This window comes from Gadus chalcogrammus, chromosome 9 (assembly GCF_026213295.1).
Source record: "Gadus chalcogrammus isolate NIFS_2021 chromosome 9, NIFS_Gcha_1.0, whole genome shotgun sequence".
In the NCBI taxonomy this organism is placed as follows: Eukaryota; Metazoa; Chordata; class Actinopteri; order Gadiformes; family Gadidae; genus Gadus; species Gadus chalcogrammus.
The window spans coordinates 8072007-8088018 of NC_079420.1; the positions used below are offsets into that span (position 1 = coordinate 8072007).

Sequence of the window (16012 nt, forward strand, 5' to 3'; positions counted from 1 at the left end):
CGTCTTGTTTTTGGGGGAGATATTTTGCCTGTTTCCTTGGCACCCTCTCTGTTTACCACAACAATACCTGGAGTGCCCTGCATCTGTGCACACTAACTTACTCACTACATCCAAAACAAATAACCCTACTTGTCCTCTCTCTAGACACCTAGCATGTCATATGAAAGTCAAGGTAGTGAGTGTGTGTGTGTGTGTCTTTGTATGTCTTTGTGTGCATGCATGTGTGTGTGTGTGTGTGTGTGTGTGTGTGTGTGTGTGTGTGTGTGTGTGTGTGTGTGTGTGGTGTGTGTGTGTGTGTGTGTGTGTGTGTGTGTGTGTGTGCCATAGGATCTGAGTGTGACATCTAACTGACATAAAAAGCGGTCAGATCTGTAACAGGAGCTTCTCCACCAGCTCACCTATCTGCTCGTACCGCTCAGAGAATGCATTTATTAGCCGTCAAACGGGTCAAAATAGTGTTTTTATTTTGCTCCATGCTCTTGTGGGATACTGACGTGAGATCGGGGGGGGGGGGGGATAGCCAAGACTATCCCTTGGCTTAGCAAGATGCCTAACCCCCACCTGCTAATTAATAATGATAATGTATAGAATAATTCACTCCCAAGTTACCTTGGATAAAGTCATCAGCTAAATAACTAAATGGTGAAGTTGAGATCACTTCCGTGAGGGGAAACTTAGTTGTGAATTGAAAGGAAGAAAGTGTGCTAAAGTACCGGCCTATACCTCCATGAGGGCTCCCACTAACACTCATTATGGCTCACTAATTCAATGAGGAATCCATTAATTGTATTTCCCAGCACTCATGATCTGCAAATGAGTTTAGACTTTTTTTTTGCATTTGCAGAAAGCGCTATAATTGCACGGCAGTCACAGATGCTATTACTCCAATCGTTTTAATTGTATTCCTTCCTTGGTTGTGTGTTGCAGATGCCAATTATGATACACTTGTTATGGCCGGCCATATTCTGCCATCTTTTAAAGATACCTTTGAATGCATTTGATTTCTATGCGCTTTGGCCAACTCCATGGCAACAGAGTTCCATTGCTACCATATATCATTTTTTTTAAAAGTGTTTATTAAACAATCCATTTTCAGGTAGACTTTGTTGAGGGCATACAATGTGTGATCGATACACAGTAAACACAGTAGTAAGGGATCAGACTGCATGAGGTATCGTGCCCAATGGGTGAGAGGAGCCGTATGACAGCATCTCTCCTTCTCCCTGTCTCATGTCTTTAATGAACATATGCAAGCTATTTTTGAGTGAGGGTATGAGCACATGTATTGCGCATAAAATCCACAGCATCGTACCAGCCTTGCATTCAGATTCCTTGTCATTGTTGTTTTAACTTGGCCGTGCACAACACATTTTTTATAGTCGCTTCAATTTGATTGTACGCTCTAATTCTCCTCGGCCTCACTTGTAAATCTCATCAGATAAAACCGTAGTCTGCTAAATGTGTTTGCATTGGGGGGCATGTCCATGGTGCTATTACCAAGAGGCTGCTATCATCAATCACTGCATTGCATTGTATTGCACCAGCAATAGAGTCACCATCTCCCCTTCAGGAACTGTACCCACAGCTTAACCTTGTCCATCACCTCTATCTGCAAGGGCACCCTGATGTCCTGAATTATAATGTACTGGATGGATGTGATGGTCTTTCTTCCATGGAGCTCCGTGTGGTCCCACAGATTACAGGCAACCCGGGCCCCCGTCATTTATTTGACCTTTCTGCTGAGCACAGCAAAGGCAGTGTGTGAGCATGTGCCATGCAGGCAACAAAGCTCCGATTAATTATCGTCCTGTAAGGAGAGTGACTGAGATTGAGTGTGTGAGAAAGAGTGTGTGAGAGAGAGAGAGTGTGAGAGAGAGAGAGAGTGAGAGAGAGAGAGAGAGAGAGAGAGAGAGAGAGAGAGAGAGAGAGAGAGAGAGAGGGAGAGAGAGAGAGAGAGAGAGAGAGAGAGAGAGAGAGAGAGAGAGAGAGAGAGAGAGCATTGAGAAGTGTGTACTATAGTAGAGAGGTAGCTGTCAATGTAAGCAGTGACTAGTTATATTTGCATGCAGGGGTGTATATATATATATGAATGTCTGAAATTCTCAATGGTATGCTTTATTCACCAATACGTGGAAGGGTGCGTGTGTGTATTTTTTGTCAGCATTTATAACAGCATAGTGTTCACCCTGTTGTCATATCTCTCTCTCTCTCGCTCTCGCTCTCTCTCTCTCTCTCTCTCTCTCTCTCTCTCTCTCTCTCTCTCTCTCTCCCTCTCTCCCACCACTACAGGGCTGATTGTACCAGGGCTTTTGTGGAATCTCATCAGCCCGGCTGCGTTTGAGATAAGTGGAGAATCGATAGCCATTGATTAAGGACTCTTCCACATGAAACTCTTCCCCCTCTTATCCTCCACCTGCAATCACCTGAAGCCCCAAAACCCCCCAACGGGAACCCCCTTGCCTGGTGGTGATGTACCCAGGGTGACGTCCAGAGGTCAGCCCTGGACCTATCAGTGAGGAGCAGCCAGGAGGGCCACTACACTCACTAAACTCCAAACACTAGCAAAGTTCCTGAACACTTTCCCTCAAGCAGCTCTGCCGGTTATCCCAGAGTAGGCAGCGGGGATACGGGAACCAATTTGAACTGAGCTGTTTAAGCACTATCAAGAAATATGTTTCACTCGCATTTTAGCTTTGTTCACCTTTGCTCATCATAGTTTGTGTTAAGAACCGCCTGTGCGATCTGGTTGACCCGATGGTTTAAACACGTGCCCGTCAATGAGTCTTAATGCCATTCTTTCTGATAGTTGATGTACTACACTTAAGGTTATTGGACCTTGACTGGGGAGGAACTAGGTTCAGTCTTCCCATTACCCATCACTCCCACTCATTGATTCCTGGCCAATTTACCACCACAGCCCATCTTAGCTGCTGACACTGGTCAGACTGTGTGTATGTACATGTATGTGTGTTTTGTGTGTGTGTGTGGGGGGGGGATCGCTATGTGATTGAATGTGCACAAAAATAAACACATTTAAATGTGCATTTCAATGCAGTCATTCAGGCGGGTCGGCATCGTGTCTGCGCTTAGTTAAGGGATAATTGACTCTTTAACTCCATAAATATAACACAGAGCACTAAAACTTTATGAAAACCACTGAGATTGGAAGCTCATGCCAAAGTCTGACAGTGACTCGAGACCACAAAGAGCAATCATCAACACGGGCTAAAATAAACAACCAATTAATTTCTGAGATGAAATGGGGATAAAAAACATGCCAAGATTTTATTTCCTTGGGGGAGAATCAAGGGTTATGGGCTTCGAAATTACGATTTATTTAAATGTTATGAATACTGTTCAGGGGAAAGCTTCAGCTCATGTGATACAAGGATATTCATCCTTCTTTTGAAGTGATGCTGTGATTATTTTTATAACGGAATGCAAAAATACATGGATGAGTGGAACTTCAAGTTTAAAAAGAATGGTGAAATATTATAGGTTGTTGGACCAGTCAGAGCTCCCCTTCCAGTCTGACCTTCGCTTGCATATAATATGTTTTAATATTTGCTTTGGGGTGACCTGCAGCTACTAATAACACACACAGTCCTCTTGCCTGCTGATGTTTGAAATCAAGATACTGAGGAAAGCCCTCTGGATGACTTTTTTAGGAAAGTTGAGTTGTGCTCTTACTTGCATAATACACCAATGTGTCACACTCACACACACAAATGCAGACACACACACTCTTACACACCACACACACAAACACACACACACACACACAACACACACACAACACACACACCACCACACACAACACACACACACACACACACACACACACACACACACACACACAGGGAGAGAGAGACTCTTGTATGCCAAATACTGTGTGTGTGTGTGTGTGTGTGTGTGTGTGTGTGTGTGTGTGTGTGTGTGTGTGTGTGTGTGTGTGTGTGTGTGTGTGTGTGTGTAGTCCCTGGCATTGGAGATGATTGACCTAGTATCATCCCTGGTTGTTCCTAGATAACATCCCTATTGACCAATCACTAGCCTACCTTCTTATGTCTGCAGGTTAGAAACCAGTATTTTTGATGGGTTTGCATATCAGTATGGAGTTGGTTTAATCTTATAATTGAGTCTTTAGCATATACATAGATAGTTGTGCTTTCGGTATAAAGCTAAATATGGTTCCGTTTTAACAGCTGTTTGTTACTGAGGTTACGTCTAGATTTTTTCCCACACGTATATCATTATGTCGTCTTTCAAACCAAATAGGTTCGGTTTTGTGATTGATTCTTCTTCTCAGTCTTTGTCGATCATTAAATAACAGACTCTTGGACAATGTAAGCAAATCATTCAAAACCAACCTTTTTTAATGCCTTCAATAACAAAGTTCTTCAAACCTTAAGCCCCAGGCGACGAGTAAAGCTAACCAAAGTATGTTGAATCCAATGGTATATTGTAAAAACAGAAGTTAAGTCATATTGGTGCTTATGGTAATGCATGCAAAGCTGATATTTTGGTGAGTTTTGCATTGTCCTTACAACCTTCAGGAAGGAACACAAATAGCTTCCAGCAGAGCAGCTGTTCGTAACTAAATGTGTAAGCTGCTATGGCCAAGGCTGGTCCTTGTTTGCTGAATGTTGTCTTACTGTGCTTATTTTGAACTTCAGTGTCTTAAATACATCTTCTCTCCGTGTAGCTAATTCATCTCAATCGGGTCTGTGATGGACTTAAAACAAGGCTTTTGACAAACATGAAGCATCTCTTGTCATTATTTTATGTAGCGTCTGAAAAGTTACAAAATGAGACACACAAAATGAGACACACAGACACACACACATACACACAAACTCACTTATTAGTGACACACAAACTCACTGTTTACAACCCTTGAAAGTAAATGTTATATCATAGTTGGCATTGACATTGGTCTATGGAAAAGTATGGTTTGTTGATAACCCTTAAACTATTTCAAAGACGTTTCCAAAGAATTGTCTCAGCGGAAGTCTTCTCTGTTTTTCTGGCTCTCATAGGAATACTAGATACTGTCCACCAATGCTCACATGACCTTAGTACATGACCTATCTCTCATTCTGGTCTTCTTTCCCATCAGACACAGGATATGGGTGTCAGGAGGGGGAGGGGGGAGGACATCATGTAGAGGTATCCACAACATTGGTTGTGCAATGAATGATGATGTATATTTGTATTGTGTATTTGGTGTGAGTGATTTTACTGTGCTGCAATGTTTACAACCTTATTTAGTGGCAATAGCATCATTAAGTGTATTTATATGAAAGGCACTAACTTAGGGAACACTTAATTACACAAAGTGTGTGACACTTTATTACACAAAGTGCTGAAATGCAATGAAAGGAGAATACATTGGATACAGTTGCAGTCATAAAGATACCTCCCTGTGCATTTTGTACATTTGAAAAAAGTCGCCTTAATTTTTTTTGCAGGCATGGAGACCTGCTTTTATCTCTCCGTAAAATGTAATTTAGGATAAAAGGTTTTATTGCGGATTTAAATCAGAAAAGTATGTTTTCTTCTCTTCGTCACTTGTTCTTACTCATCATTCCATTTTTAAATGCCTCTGCTCCTCCGTTGTGGACTTGGAGTGTTTGGTACCAATAGCACGCCAGATAAATAATAAACTGCATCTTGGAATAATATTATGTCTGCCAGTGTATAATTAATCATCATTCATTGACATTATTGTACTATAAATACACATTAGAACACCATGAGATTTGACTGGCGACAGGAAAACCAGTAGGAGATGCATGTCAGGAAATGTAACGTCAGCCAATTCATTAAGTGTAAGTGGGTAACGGAGATCAGGGGGATTCTGGGTTATTTACGTATATATGGCAAACACCCGGATCGATATTCTAACCAGGAACCGACTTTGATTAATCATCTACTCCATTAGATGAGTGGGCAGTAATAATAGGGACAGGCTGCAAATCTATACGTCTAATGTTCGAAATCAAAGTGCGGCACATTTAGAGTAGCAGTGTGCTAAACTTACTGAGCATTGCAACCCCTTCTACGCCAATAGGACGGTTTATAATTACAATGGAGTAGCAGGCGCATTGAGTGCAGCTTCCACAATGAAAGAATTTGACAGTGCCTCTGCACTGACTTTCAAAGAAAAGGCCCCAGTTTTGTTGAACAATGAAACGTAGCCTGCTCAGCATTCATGGCTGGCCTTCACCATCGTAGCTGAACCTCTGGTTCCATGTAAAATCAGATTATGTTGTGATGAGGTCAGTTCATCTTACCTGTGCAGGTTTTATTACCTAGCTTCTCATTCTAGGTGAAAAAAAAAATATATATATAATTAACAATTATTCACCAAAGGCAAAGTGAATAGTGTTTCGGATCCTTAGCCTGAGGTGAATAATTGTTTTAATATACTACACGTGAACACTCCAAAAATAAACTAGATAACAATTTTTGCCGGGATTTATTTGTTTTTATTAGCTGTATATTTGTTTTTATTAGCGTAGCGAGACGATTAAAACAATATCCAGAGTTTGATTGAGATATTGTGTACCGGTATATATACTAATAGAATATATCGCTATATATTAGGCTTATTATACCTTATTACCTTACCTTATTAATGATTCACGTAATCCTTATTAATGATTCATAAACATTGAGGTAAATCGAATGAGACAAAGAGGAAAAAACCTTTCCTCGAATATTGTGCAAATCCTGTGTGCATTGTGTTTAATGACTAACTAAGCAAGTTAGTAATTATGAAACCATACTTCCACTGCCTGCTCCGTTGACCAGGCCTTAAACCTGTGTGTGTCTAGGTGGGTTATGTATGGAGGTAAACGACACAAAAGCACCAAAGTTCACTCGCACCCTCTTCACATCAATGAATGATATGCAAAGGCCCAAGATCTACCATGTAATGCCATGGTGCACCCAGTATCCCTCCTCTTTCCTTCCTCTACAGGGTCTTGTCTAATTCACGGGCTGATTTACAGCAGGCATGGGCATGTCAGCCTAATGATAGAAGCGCCACACGCTCTCCCTAGTGGGGTGTCTGCCAAACAGGACCCCCCGCCCTCCCTCACCTTAATCCGTGCGGAGACGTTGTCAGAGTGCATGCATGGAGCCTCCTTCCTCCTCCCAGGCTCTGGTCAGGACAAGAGAGCCCCACTGCCACCCTGGCACAGGAACAAAGTGCCGTAACAGCTGCCTGCTAATAAATTCTGTGTTGATGCCTCAAGTCTAACCTGTGCCACCGAGCGCAGCCTCGCTGTTTCAGAGCAATTATGTAAGAAGACATTTTGCACTGTTAACCAGACCCAGCAATGAAGTCTCTGGCTAATTATTGCCTACTGCCTTGACATGTTCAGGCACTTTATTAGGCTATCTTTCTATCTGGTGCAGGTAGGAGTTGGTGAATGATTGGGTAGCTGTTTCTCTAGTGTTTTTTACTTAATACAATAATTAATTAGCATTTTGAGTATGAGTATGTGATATATTAGACGACTTAAACTAATACAGAGTTAGGGTTCTGGTGAAATCCTATAGGCTACTTCTATTTGATTTATATTAAACGTTGTTGTTTTTCAAATCTGGGTCGTTTATCCTATTTCCTTATTGCTTTGGTTCTATTTGTCTGCTTTAGTGTCGTTCAGGAGGCTGTCTACGAAAGGTCCGCTGCTCGAACTCAATCCATGAAACATGAAGTCCACCAAGTACTTCCTCGGCATTTGGTGACAGGCTATCGCAGCAGAGCAAACATCCATTGTCCTGGAGGCTTTTCATGACATAAAGGATAAGGATTGTCCATAAGGCTTTTCACTACTGAACATAAAGGGTATTTAGTTAGTCTGTCTCCAGAGAGCATGATTGGCTGGGAGTCGCGCCAGGCCTTCTTCAACCAAGACGGGGATCCAGGCAACTGTCTTACTGCAGCAGAGAAATGCTCGCAGTTGTCAAAAGAAGAGTCATTGATGAACAAAGTTGGATCCCTAGGCTGCCAGATAAGTCAATAGCACTCCCCGGAATGGCCCTGGAAGTAGATCCACACTTCAATAACAAGCTGGGATTTCTTTGGGAATCACGCTTGTAACCCAGGACATAAGTCAAAAGGTGCCGATGAAAACCTCAGGGCACAATAAGAAGGCCAAGCACGAAGTAGCCTAATAGAAAACTGGTTCTGTCCAAATCGTTTTTTTTTTGTTCTGAACTGCCTTCCACTGGTGAAAAATATGAAGACACATAATCATTGGTCTGAAGTGATTTGGGTGCCAGGTTTCAGGTTAGTTATAATCCCTAAAGTCCTTAATCCCTATATTTCTAGGTAATATGGTGAAATAGAAAATCCCCAATTCTGAATGAATGCTGACTGTAAGGATTCATTCAGTGGAAAGGTGCAATATACATGTATACATGATTAAGGTGCATACGCAATCCAGGCACAGAGCACCCACGCACGCACGCACGCACGCACGCACGCACGCACGCACGCACGCACGCACGCACGCACGCACGCACACGCACACACACACACACACACACACACACACACACAACACACACACACACACACACACACACACACACACACACACACACACACACACACACACACACACACACACACACACACACACACCTCTTCAGGTTTCTCCCAGGGGTGGTATACCTTGTTGTTGGGCATATGTCAGATATGGCCAACGGGTTCCTGCTGGGGATAGCTTTCCAATATTTCACACACTCCCCCACGTAGTAGATTTTACCCGGTGTGTCCGCACACAAAGCCACATGCTGCTGCCGATAAACAAGCGGTGTGGAGTAGTGTTGGGTGGCTGGCCTTTGTACGACGTGAAAGGCTGACCCTGCAGTTTCAGGGCACAATGACAGGAGGCGGGGCCTAAATATCAAAAGATTTGGAGGTGTGTGGGTCTGTGTGTGCGTGTGTTTGAGTGTGTTTCTTTTGGTCTGCTTACCGTCTTTGTTTACTCAATACACCTTGCACTTGGCTTGCTTGCAAAACTTTTAGTCTTCAATTATGTTTCAGTCTAATATCCAAACACGTTTAACAAAACGATTCACCAAAACCTAATTTATGTGAACTTAAACGTGTGCACATCCCCTGAAAATTCGTGCATCAAATAGAAAGTATCGAACTGAAATTGTATTTCAGTTATCATGAGCCTCTGAAAATTAGCGGGCTCCTGGGCTCCACCGCCGTTGCCAAGGCACCCGTGTACGAGCCGCGGCGGCGGAGACGCGCTGCCGCGTCTGTACAGTACTGCTAGACATGGCGGCGGACCTGCACCCCGAGTGGATATCCTGCCTCCCCCCTTACTGGAGTTACGGGGTAACGCGGGATGGACGCGTCTTCTTCGTAAAGTAATAACCGGGACTTGGAAACGGGCAAAGTATATCCCCATGTCCGTTTTTAAACGTGTAACGCCTTTTCCGTTTCTTACCAACAGCGAAGAAGCCAAGAGTACAACCTGGCTGCATCCAGTGAGCGGCGAGGCGGTGATCACCGGCCACAGGAAAACTCCAGGTACGGGTGTTATCTAGTCTTTACCTGGTAATTTAGCTCACGTTATACTCGGTATAGCCGTCGTTTTTCCACTTCTAGCCGTGAGGGTGAAATTGTCACGGTTGAACCCCCGGGCTTTGAAGATAGATGCGCGAGCGGACTTTGGCGCTCGGGCTTTAAAACAAAAAAAGACGATCGAGTCTCTCGTGCACCACCACCTCTGCCAAGGTGCCACTTTGATCGCCCCTTCCGAAGTTTGACACTTATATTGGCGAGGTACAACGTCCAACTTCACCTCCGGGTAGACTTACACTGAGAAAGATAACAATTATATATACATTAAAAATACCCGTACAGGTGGATATAGAATGTGTGTTCACTGAGAGAGCATAATATACAGAGCATAATATATAGAACACAATAAAGAATCGGTAATATACAACCTCTATATACTATAAGCATGCCGTGATGTCGTTAAATAGAGCCCCCTGCTCTAGTGAGCTACTGTGGGCTTTAGCGGCACCGTTGTTGGATCACTGCTTTGACAGTGATCCAGCAACAGCTGCTGAATAGTGAGCTAGCGCATGTGAGTCAATATATTTATCTCGATTCGTAAGTCCTGTCCACTTCAACGTCAAATTCAATTTAATGGCTCATTCTTATGCTTTACTGAATGCCAGAACCCGAAAAAAATCACCGCAGCGCTTTTTAGTGAGTGCGCTGTGAATATCTGCATGTTTGACAGCCAGCATGGCAGGTCATTCACCGTTTTTTCTCTCTCTCTCTCTCTCTCTCTCTCTCTCTCTCTCTCTCTCTCTCTCTCTCTCTCTCTCCCCCCCCCCCACCCCCCCTCTGTTTTGGCATGACCCTCCCTAAAAACAGACCTACCGACGGGGTGGGAAGAAGGATTCACTTTCGAGGGAGCACGATGTTTCATCAAGTAAGTCTGAAAGCACTGCGTCCTTCTCGTTATCATCAGGTTATTATGTCACCGGGATTCATAAAAGAACACCCCCATGCCTTCTGAGCAGCACGACGACACGGGTTCCAATTCAAATGGGAAGCACCATGTACTTTTCCTACTAGGGACCTGAAAGCTCCTTTGCCTGCACTGCACCTCGTTAGTTAATCATTACATGGTCGCTCCACATATATTTGGGCGTAGTGTAGACTACTAGTACTTTTCGTCCCCAAGGCTTTCAAACTTTTCTGTGTCTGTCCCTTGTTGATCCTCTCTCCGTTTGCCAGTAGGGCAGTGATGTTTGTTTGAATTGCATGATTAACGTATTATTATAATAACACAATGTCATTATAATTATCTGTATAATCATATTGTTTTTTGTCAAGTGCATATGAGCCACGTTTATCTGGTTGACCCACATGATTCAGAAGTTGTCCTTCCTACTATACCACCTGCTCTTGTGATAGCGTTGAAGGATTGTCACTGTCAACACTGATTCCTCAGCTGGCTGCTGAGAATAGATGAGATTAAAAATCGGTTGTATTTCCAACATATTGTTCACAACACATTTCAGCACGGGCCTTCAGAGCCTTGTGTGATTCTGTTTGGCAACATACACAAATGCCTTCTCCGTAAGAAGATTAGAGTCACACAGTATGTTCCCCTAATATATTGTTTCTTTTCATCCACTAAGTCCCTGTGCCTGCATGGCACACAGGAGCAGATTCAGAGAACCCCGTGGAGGGTATTCAGACTGTGAGAGGGAGAGGGAGTCAATAATGTCATATTCCCCTTCTAAATCACGGCCTCCTCCGTGCAAAACAAACACACTGCTCACCCACCGGTCATTAATTGAACGTTGTGCGTCTGCCACACTACTCAGACTTGCACGGGGGATGTTGTCTGGGGTAGACTTTGCAAACAGCACGATGTTGTGAGTCAGTGTGAGTAATTACAAGGTGCTATTGAGATTCCTTCAAGCTGTTGGCCGTGGTGTGCAGACAATGTGTGAGGTTGTGTTTGTCTGAAGGAGAGGGGAGGCTGCACTAGGTTTGACCCAACAAGGGTCGCTGTAGTAACCGGGAACTTGGTTTAACCTCGGTGTGGTTAGCACAAGCCACAGCGATGTTTACCTAACGGTTTGTCTCTGTTGTCCCTTTGTTTGTTCCCCTCTGTGGTTCAACATGGCGATGTAGGTATCCCCCAGGAGTCCTTATAAGGGCAATCAGCAGTCTTCCTCTTCATCTCATGTACTGGGTCTGTGGCACTATCAATGTAGTTGAAAGCCGTAGCTGAGATGCTCTTTAGAACAATCAATGGAGTGGGAGCTTGTGCCTGATGGAGCTATCAATGGAGTTGAAACAGGAAGCTGAGATGTTCTTTTGCTGGGATCATCAATGGAGATGGAATTTCTACCCCAGATTTCTTGAGGATCTTCAAGGTACTTCAAACATGTGGCTAAGGTGTTTGATGTTTGTTGTTTGTTGCTTGTTGTTGAGTCATCAATCCAGCTTCTCCGAATTTAATGCGATCATTGTTCTAATATGGCGGGTGTTGACAATTTCGGCTCATAACTATCTCTGACAGAGCTCCACATCTGTCCAGGCACTGTGAGAAGCTGCCAAGTAAATCCTCTGAAAATCCTCCAGCACCAGTTATTTTAATGACCTACCCCTCATAGTGAACAGGGTAATGCTGTTCCACAATATTATAGCCTTTTCAGTTTGCTTACACTTTGTTTTTATTTTGTATCTCGTCACTTGCCCGATGTCTTTTTTGGAAAAACAAGCTGCCTGAATCCAAGCCGTATGACCGCACTTGGATCCATATAAAGGCTAGCTACATAGCTTTAAGCTGTTGCTGTTGGGGTACACAGCATGGGCTTCAATGAGCAGATTGTGCTGACATAGCCTCTCTCTCTGATTGGATGTGTTCTCAATGGGGAGCGTGTGGGGGTCTGGGTGCTGGTGTGACAGTGTGCGAGGAAGGCCTGACTCATCTGCGAGATTTGATTCCTTTATGGGATTGTGAATGAATGGAGGTCGACGCAGATGTTTGATCAAATCACTCCCTGTGAGTCTTCCTTCGCAATCCGCCACTCTGTTCCCAGGTTATATTGTGGGTGGTCATGCTGCAAATACGGCCTCTAATTCTTTTAGTTTTGTGGAGAGGCTGTGTCATGTGCCAACACCTTGCGCCTCAGCCCCCGGCCCAGGGGGGGGTTAAACATCAGCGAACCGTGACCTTGCAATAGCACCTGCCCAGTGTGCAATAATACTGAGTGTTTTATGACTAGCTTGTTACGACATCACAAGAGTAGGCTTGTCCCGACTTAATTGCGTCCATGTTATAAGAGCACATGTAAGCATAGGCCGACACTCAAGCAAACAACCCCGCACTCACGCACGCACAAACACACACACACACACACACACGCACGCAAACATGCACACGCATGCACGCATACACAACCGAGAGGCATCCCAGGACAGCATGGAGAGTGAGATAGACATTGATGAATGTCTAGTATCTAAATTAAATAAAACATTAACCATTAATGAAATACATCCCATTAATGGGTTTGTACAGACAAATACTTATTTTCCCTTTAATGATGTACCTAGATACATTGCTTTTGAGGTTCTATGGGATTTTCACATTTACAGCAGCTGAGCACTAAGCCCTACACTGAAATACAATGCAGCTGAGTGGCATATGCTTTTTGAATGTACTGCAAAACCAGGATTGATATAGATAACACGATGTATAATTAGAAATAAGTATTATTGTACGTCATTGATTTAATTCTTTCCAATGCCCGTATTGTTGGCTATGCTCAGAAGTGATGTGCTCTGAACACTAACTAAGAATTACTGTATTTGTTCAACATTACTGTTACACTCCTCCTAAATGTGTCTCGCAATGAATAGCATACATTGCGAGACATTAGCATAATGAAACATTAGCATAAAGCCTTATGTATACCAAGCATCTTATCATGTTCAGGAATGGTAGGCTCTGGCTTCATCTATATTGCAGATTCAGATGCTTTGTAGTCGTGTCACTGTTGGTCTCTCCAGCCTGTGCCCTTGTCACTTCATATTCCCTTGAATAATAACAGCTATCTCCCATTGTTACGAATGGCTAAGCTTCAAGTAATGAGGCACCGTCTCAAGACAGACTGTGCTTTTAAATGATCAGAACGACTGCTGGCTAATTATTCAGGCTGTATTTTGGTTCATCTCCTGGAGACATGGATCTTGTCTTGAAGTACATTCTTTTGCTCTCCTGACAACTCCTTTGTGTAAATTGCGACATCAAAATGTCCGCCAGCCTAGTGCTGAGACATGATATTCATTAGGTTTTGTATTTCTGGATTTCCGCTGCTGAATTATGCATCGTAGACCACAGAAGATGACGATGGTGACAATTGGGGCCAATTTTTGTTAAAAGTCTCGGTAGTGGATTACTTATAGATTGGGGAGATTGTTGAATGTTGTCTGAGTGCACTTTATAAGTACGTCCTGGGTGCTTTTTGTTGCTGGGTGGATCAATATTGAATCCTCCTATTGAATGATATGATTACTACTCAAAGCATCTTAGTACAATTTTGTTTCCGAATGCAATCCTCTTATGGATTAGTCAATTGGTGCTCTGCCTGTCGTCTTCACTTAAACGCAACTGTTTATCATTTGATGTTATGTGGTTGGCATTTGGGATATCTGCCAAGTGCATTGATTGAATGAGACATGCCGTTGACCCGAGAGAAATGAGGCACTTGCACGAGGTGGCCTATCAGACAGCTTTTGTAATCTCCTGGGATCCAGACTGTGTATGGTACTTGCACTGTCTTCATTTTAAAGACTTGTGGTCAATTCAGGTAGGAAGCGCAGAGCAATGGACATTGCATGCATAGCTCTTTGTAGATGATCATTCCCTTGCACTGTTACAAACGGTTGCTAACCAGGTTTATGATAGAAATTTCCCAACATATATTGTATATTTCGTTTATATTCAACACAAAGGTGCACGATTTGCTGTATCAAGCTATCTTCCGACTCAATTTTGAAGATAAAAGCTCTTCCCACCCACCTTCAAAAAGCGAGGCTTGCCGAGAAAACGAGACATGACATTTCTCTGCGCTGCTGCAGAGTCGGAGCAATTAACCTAGATCCCGGTAACCTTAAATTTAGCATCCACATGACATAATAATGTGTTCCCTAACCATATTGTATCCATCCTAAATGTTGGCTCGGGTGTACGACTCCCAGCTGAAAGGTACTGGGTTTATCCCAATGTCATCCTTGATCAAGATTCCCTAAGGCCTACTTTCCTTAAGCACTTCTATGTATCTGTCTGAATTCACTGTAAGTCGCTTTGGATCAAAGCATCTGCTAAATGGTTAAATAGTAAATCGTAAGCTTAACTAGGAACCATATGCGACCCCCTACCCACGTGGGCTACAGGGGGGGCTACTACTGTACTAAACAAGTGCAGCCTATAGCAAGCGACAGCTATCTGAAAACACTTTCACAATAAGGTGACTGAAAGCTCCATCACTAGGGAGTGACCCGGAGAAGAAGGTTAAGTTTTGCTTTCAGGGTCGAGTATTCAGTCCTTCAGATCCTCCACCCCTAAAAGGGGGGAGGATCATATGTCTGTGGATGCTGACTCACTGACTCCTTCCCTCCCTCCCTCCCTCCCTTCCTCCCTCTCTCTCTCCCTCCCAGTCTCACACACAAACAGCTCATGTTGGAGGTATGATACAAGATGAGAAACGGTAGATTTGGGTTTGTGGATCATCCATTCTGTCTGTCAGTCTCTCTAATGCCTGAGGAGAAGGGACGGATGGGAGGGTGGGGGGCAGACAGACAGACAGGCAGGCAGGCTGCTTTGGGCTGCTAAGACAGCGCTCACGTATTTAAGTCTCAGTGGGGGTCTTTGCCATCTGGCCTGTACCTCGAGCAAACTGCTAGTGGATTGTGTTTTTTACCTTAAGTTTAAAACGTCTGCTGTCGTTGTTTTTGGTGCGTGTGTGTTTGTGTGTGTGTGTGTATTCATGCATGTAAGAGAGCTTCTGATATCAATGGCTGCTGCAGACCTACGCTGATTAGTGCAGTTTCCTCTGGGAATCGGCAGCTCAGGTCAGGTCAGGCTCCTGTGCTCTGCTGTTTTTAATTCCTTCTAGAATGCTCGGCCACCATCCGGCCAAAGAACTGGCTTATTGCTATTGCATTTGCTATGAATCAACTAGGTCTGTCTTTGTTTTTGTATCCTCTGTAAGCTCTCAGACCATTGTGTGCTTGGATGGATATTGAAAAATCGTGCACCTTGATTCTGGTGACGGTTGTTTACATCACCAATCACCGTTCACCGTCACCGCCCCCCTTGGTCCCACCGCTAGGGTACGACCACAGCTCCGACCCAGCAGGTAGTGAAGAATGTCTGGCAGAGAAAAAGTCCACTGGGTCCTTAAACTGCTCCTGCACTACTAAGCCATTCAGCTTTAT

The 16012-nt window shown here is 43.7% G+C and overlaps 1 protein-coding gene across 1 annotated transcript in view; it reads left to right on the forward strand.

Annotated features, from left to right (window-relative positions):
- Nucleotides 1–8994: 8994 nt before the first annotated feature.
- LOC130388591 (pleckstrin homology domain-containing family A member 5-like) overlaps nucleotides 8995–16012 on the forward strand; it is a 67364-nt gene continuing 60346 nt past the window's right edge. The window contains exons 1-3 of the mRNA XM_056597963.1: nucleotides 8995–9399; nucleotides 9486–9562; nucleotides 10424–10481. Of these exons, the coding sequence (XP_056453938.1) occupies nucleotides 9308–9399; nucleotides 9486–9562; nucleotides 10424–10481 (227 nt within the window). The 5' untranslated portion in view covers nucleotides 8995–9307. The remainder of the gene's footprint in view (nucleotides 9400–9485; nucleotides 9563–10423; nucleotides 10482–16012) is intronic.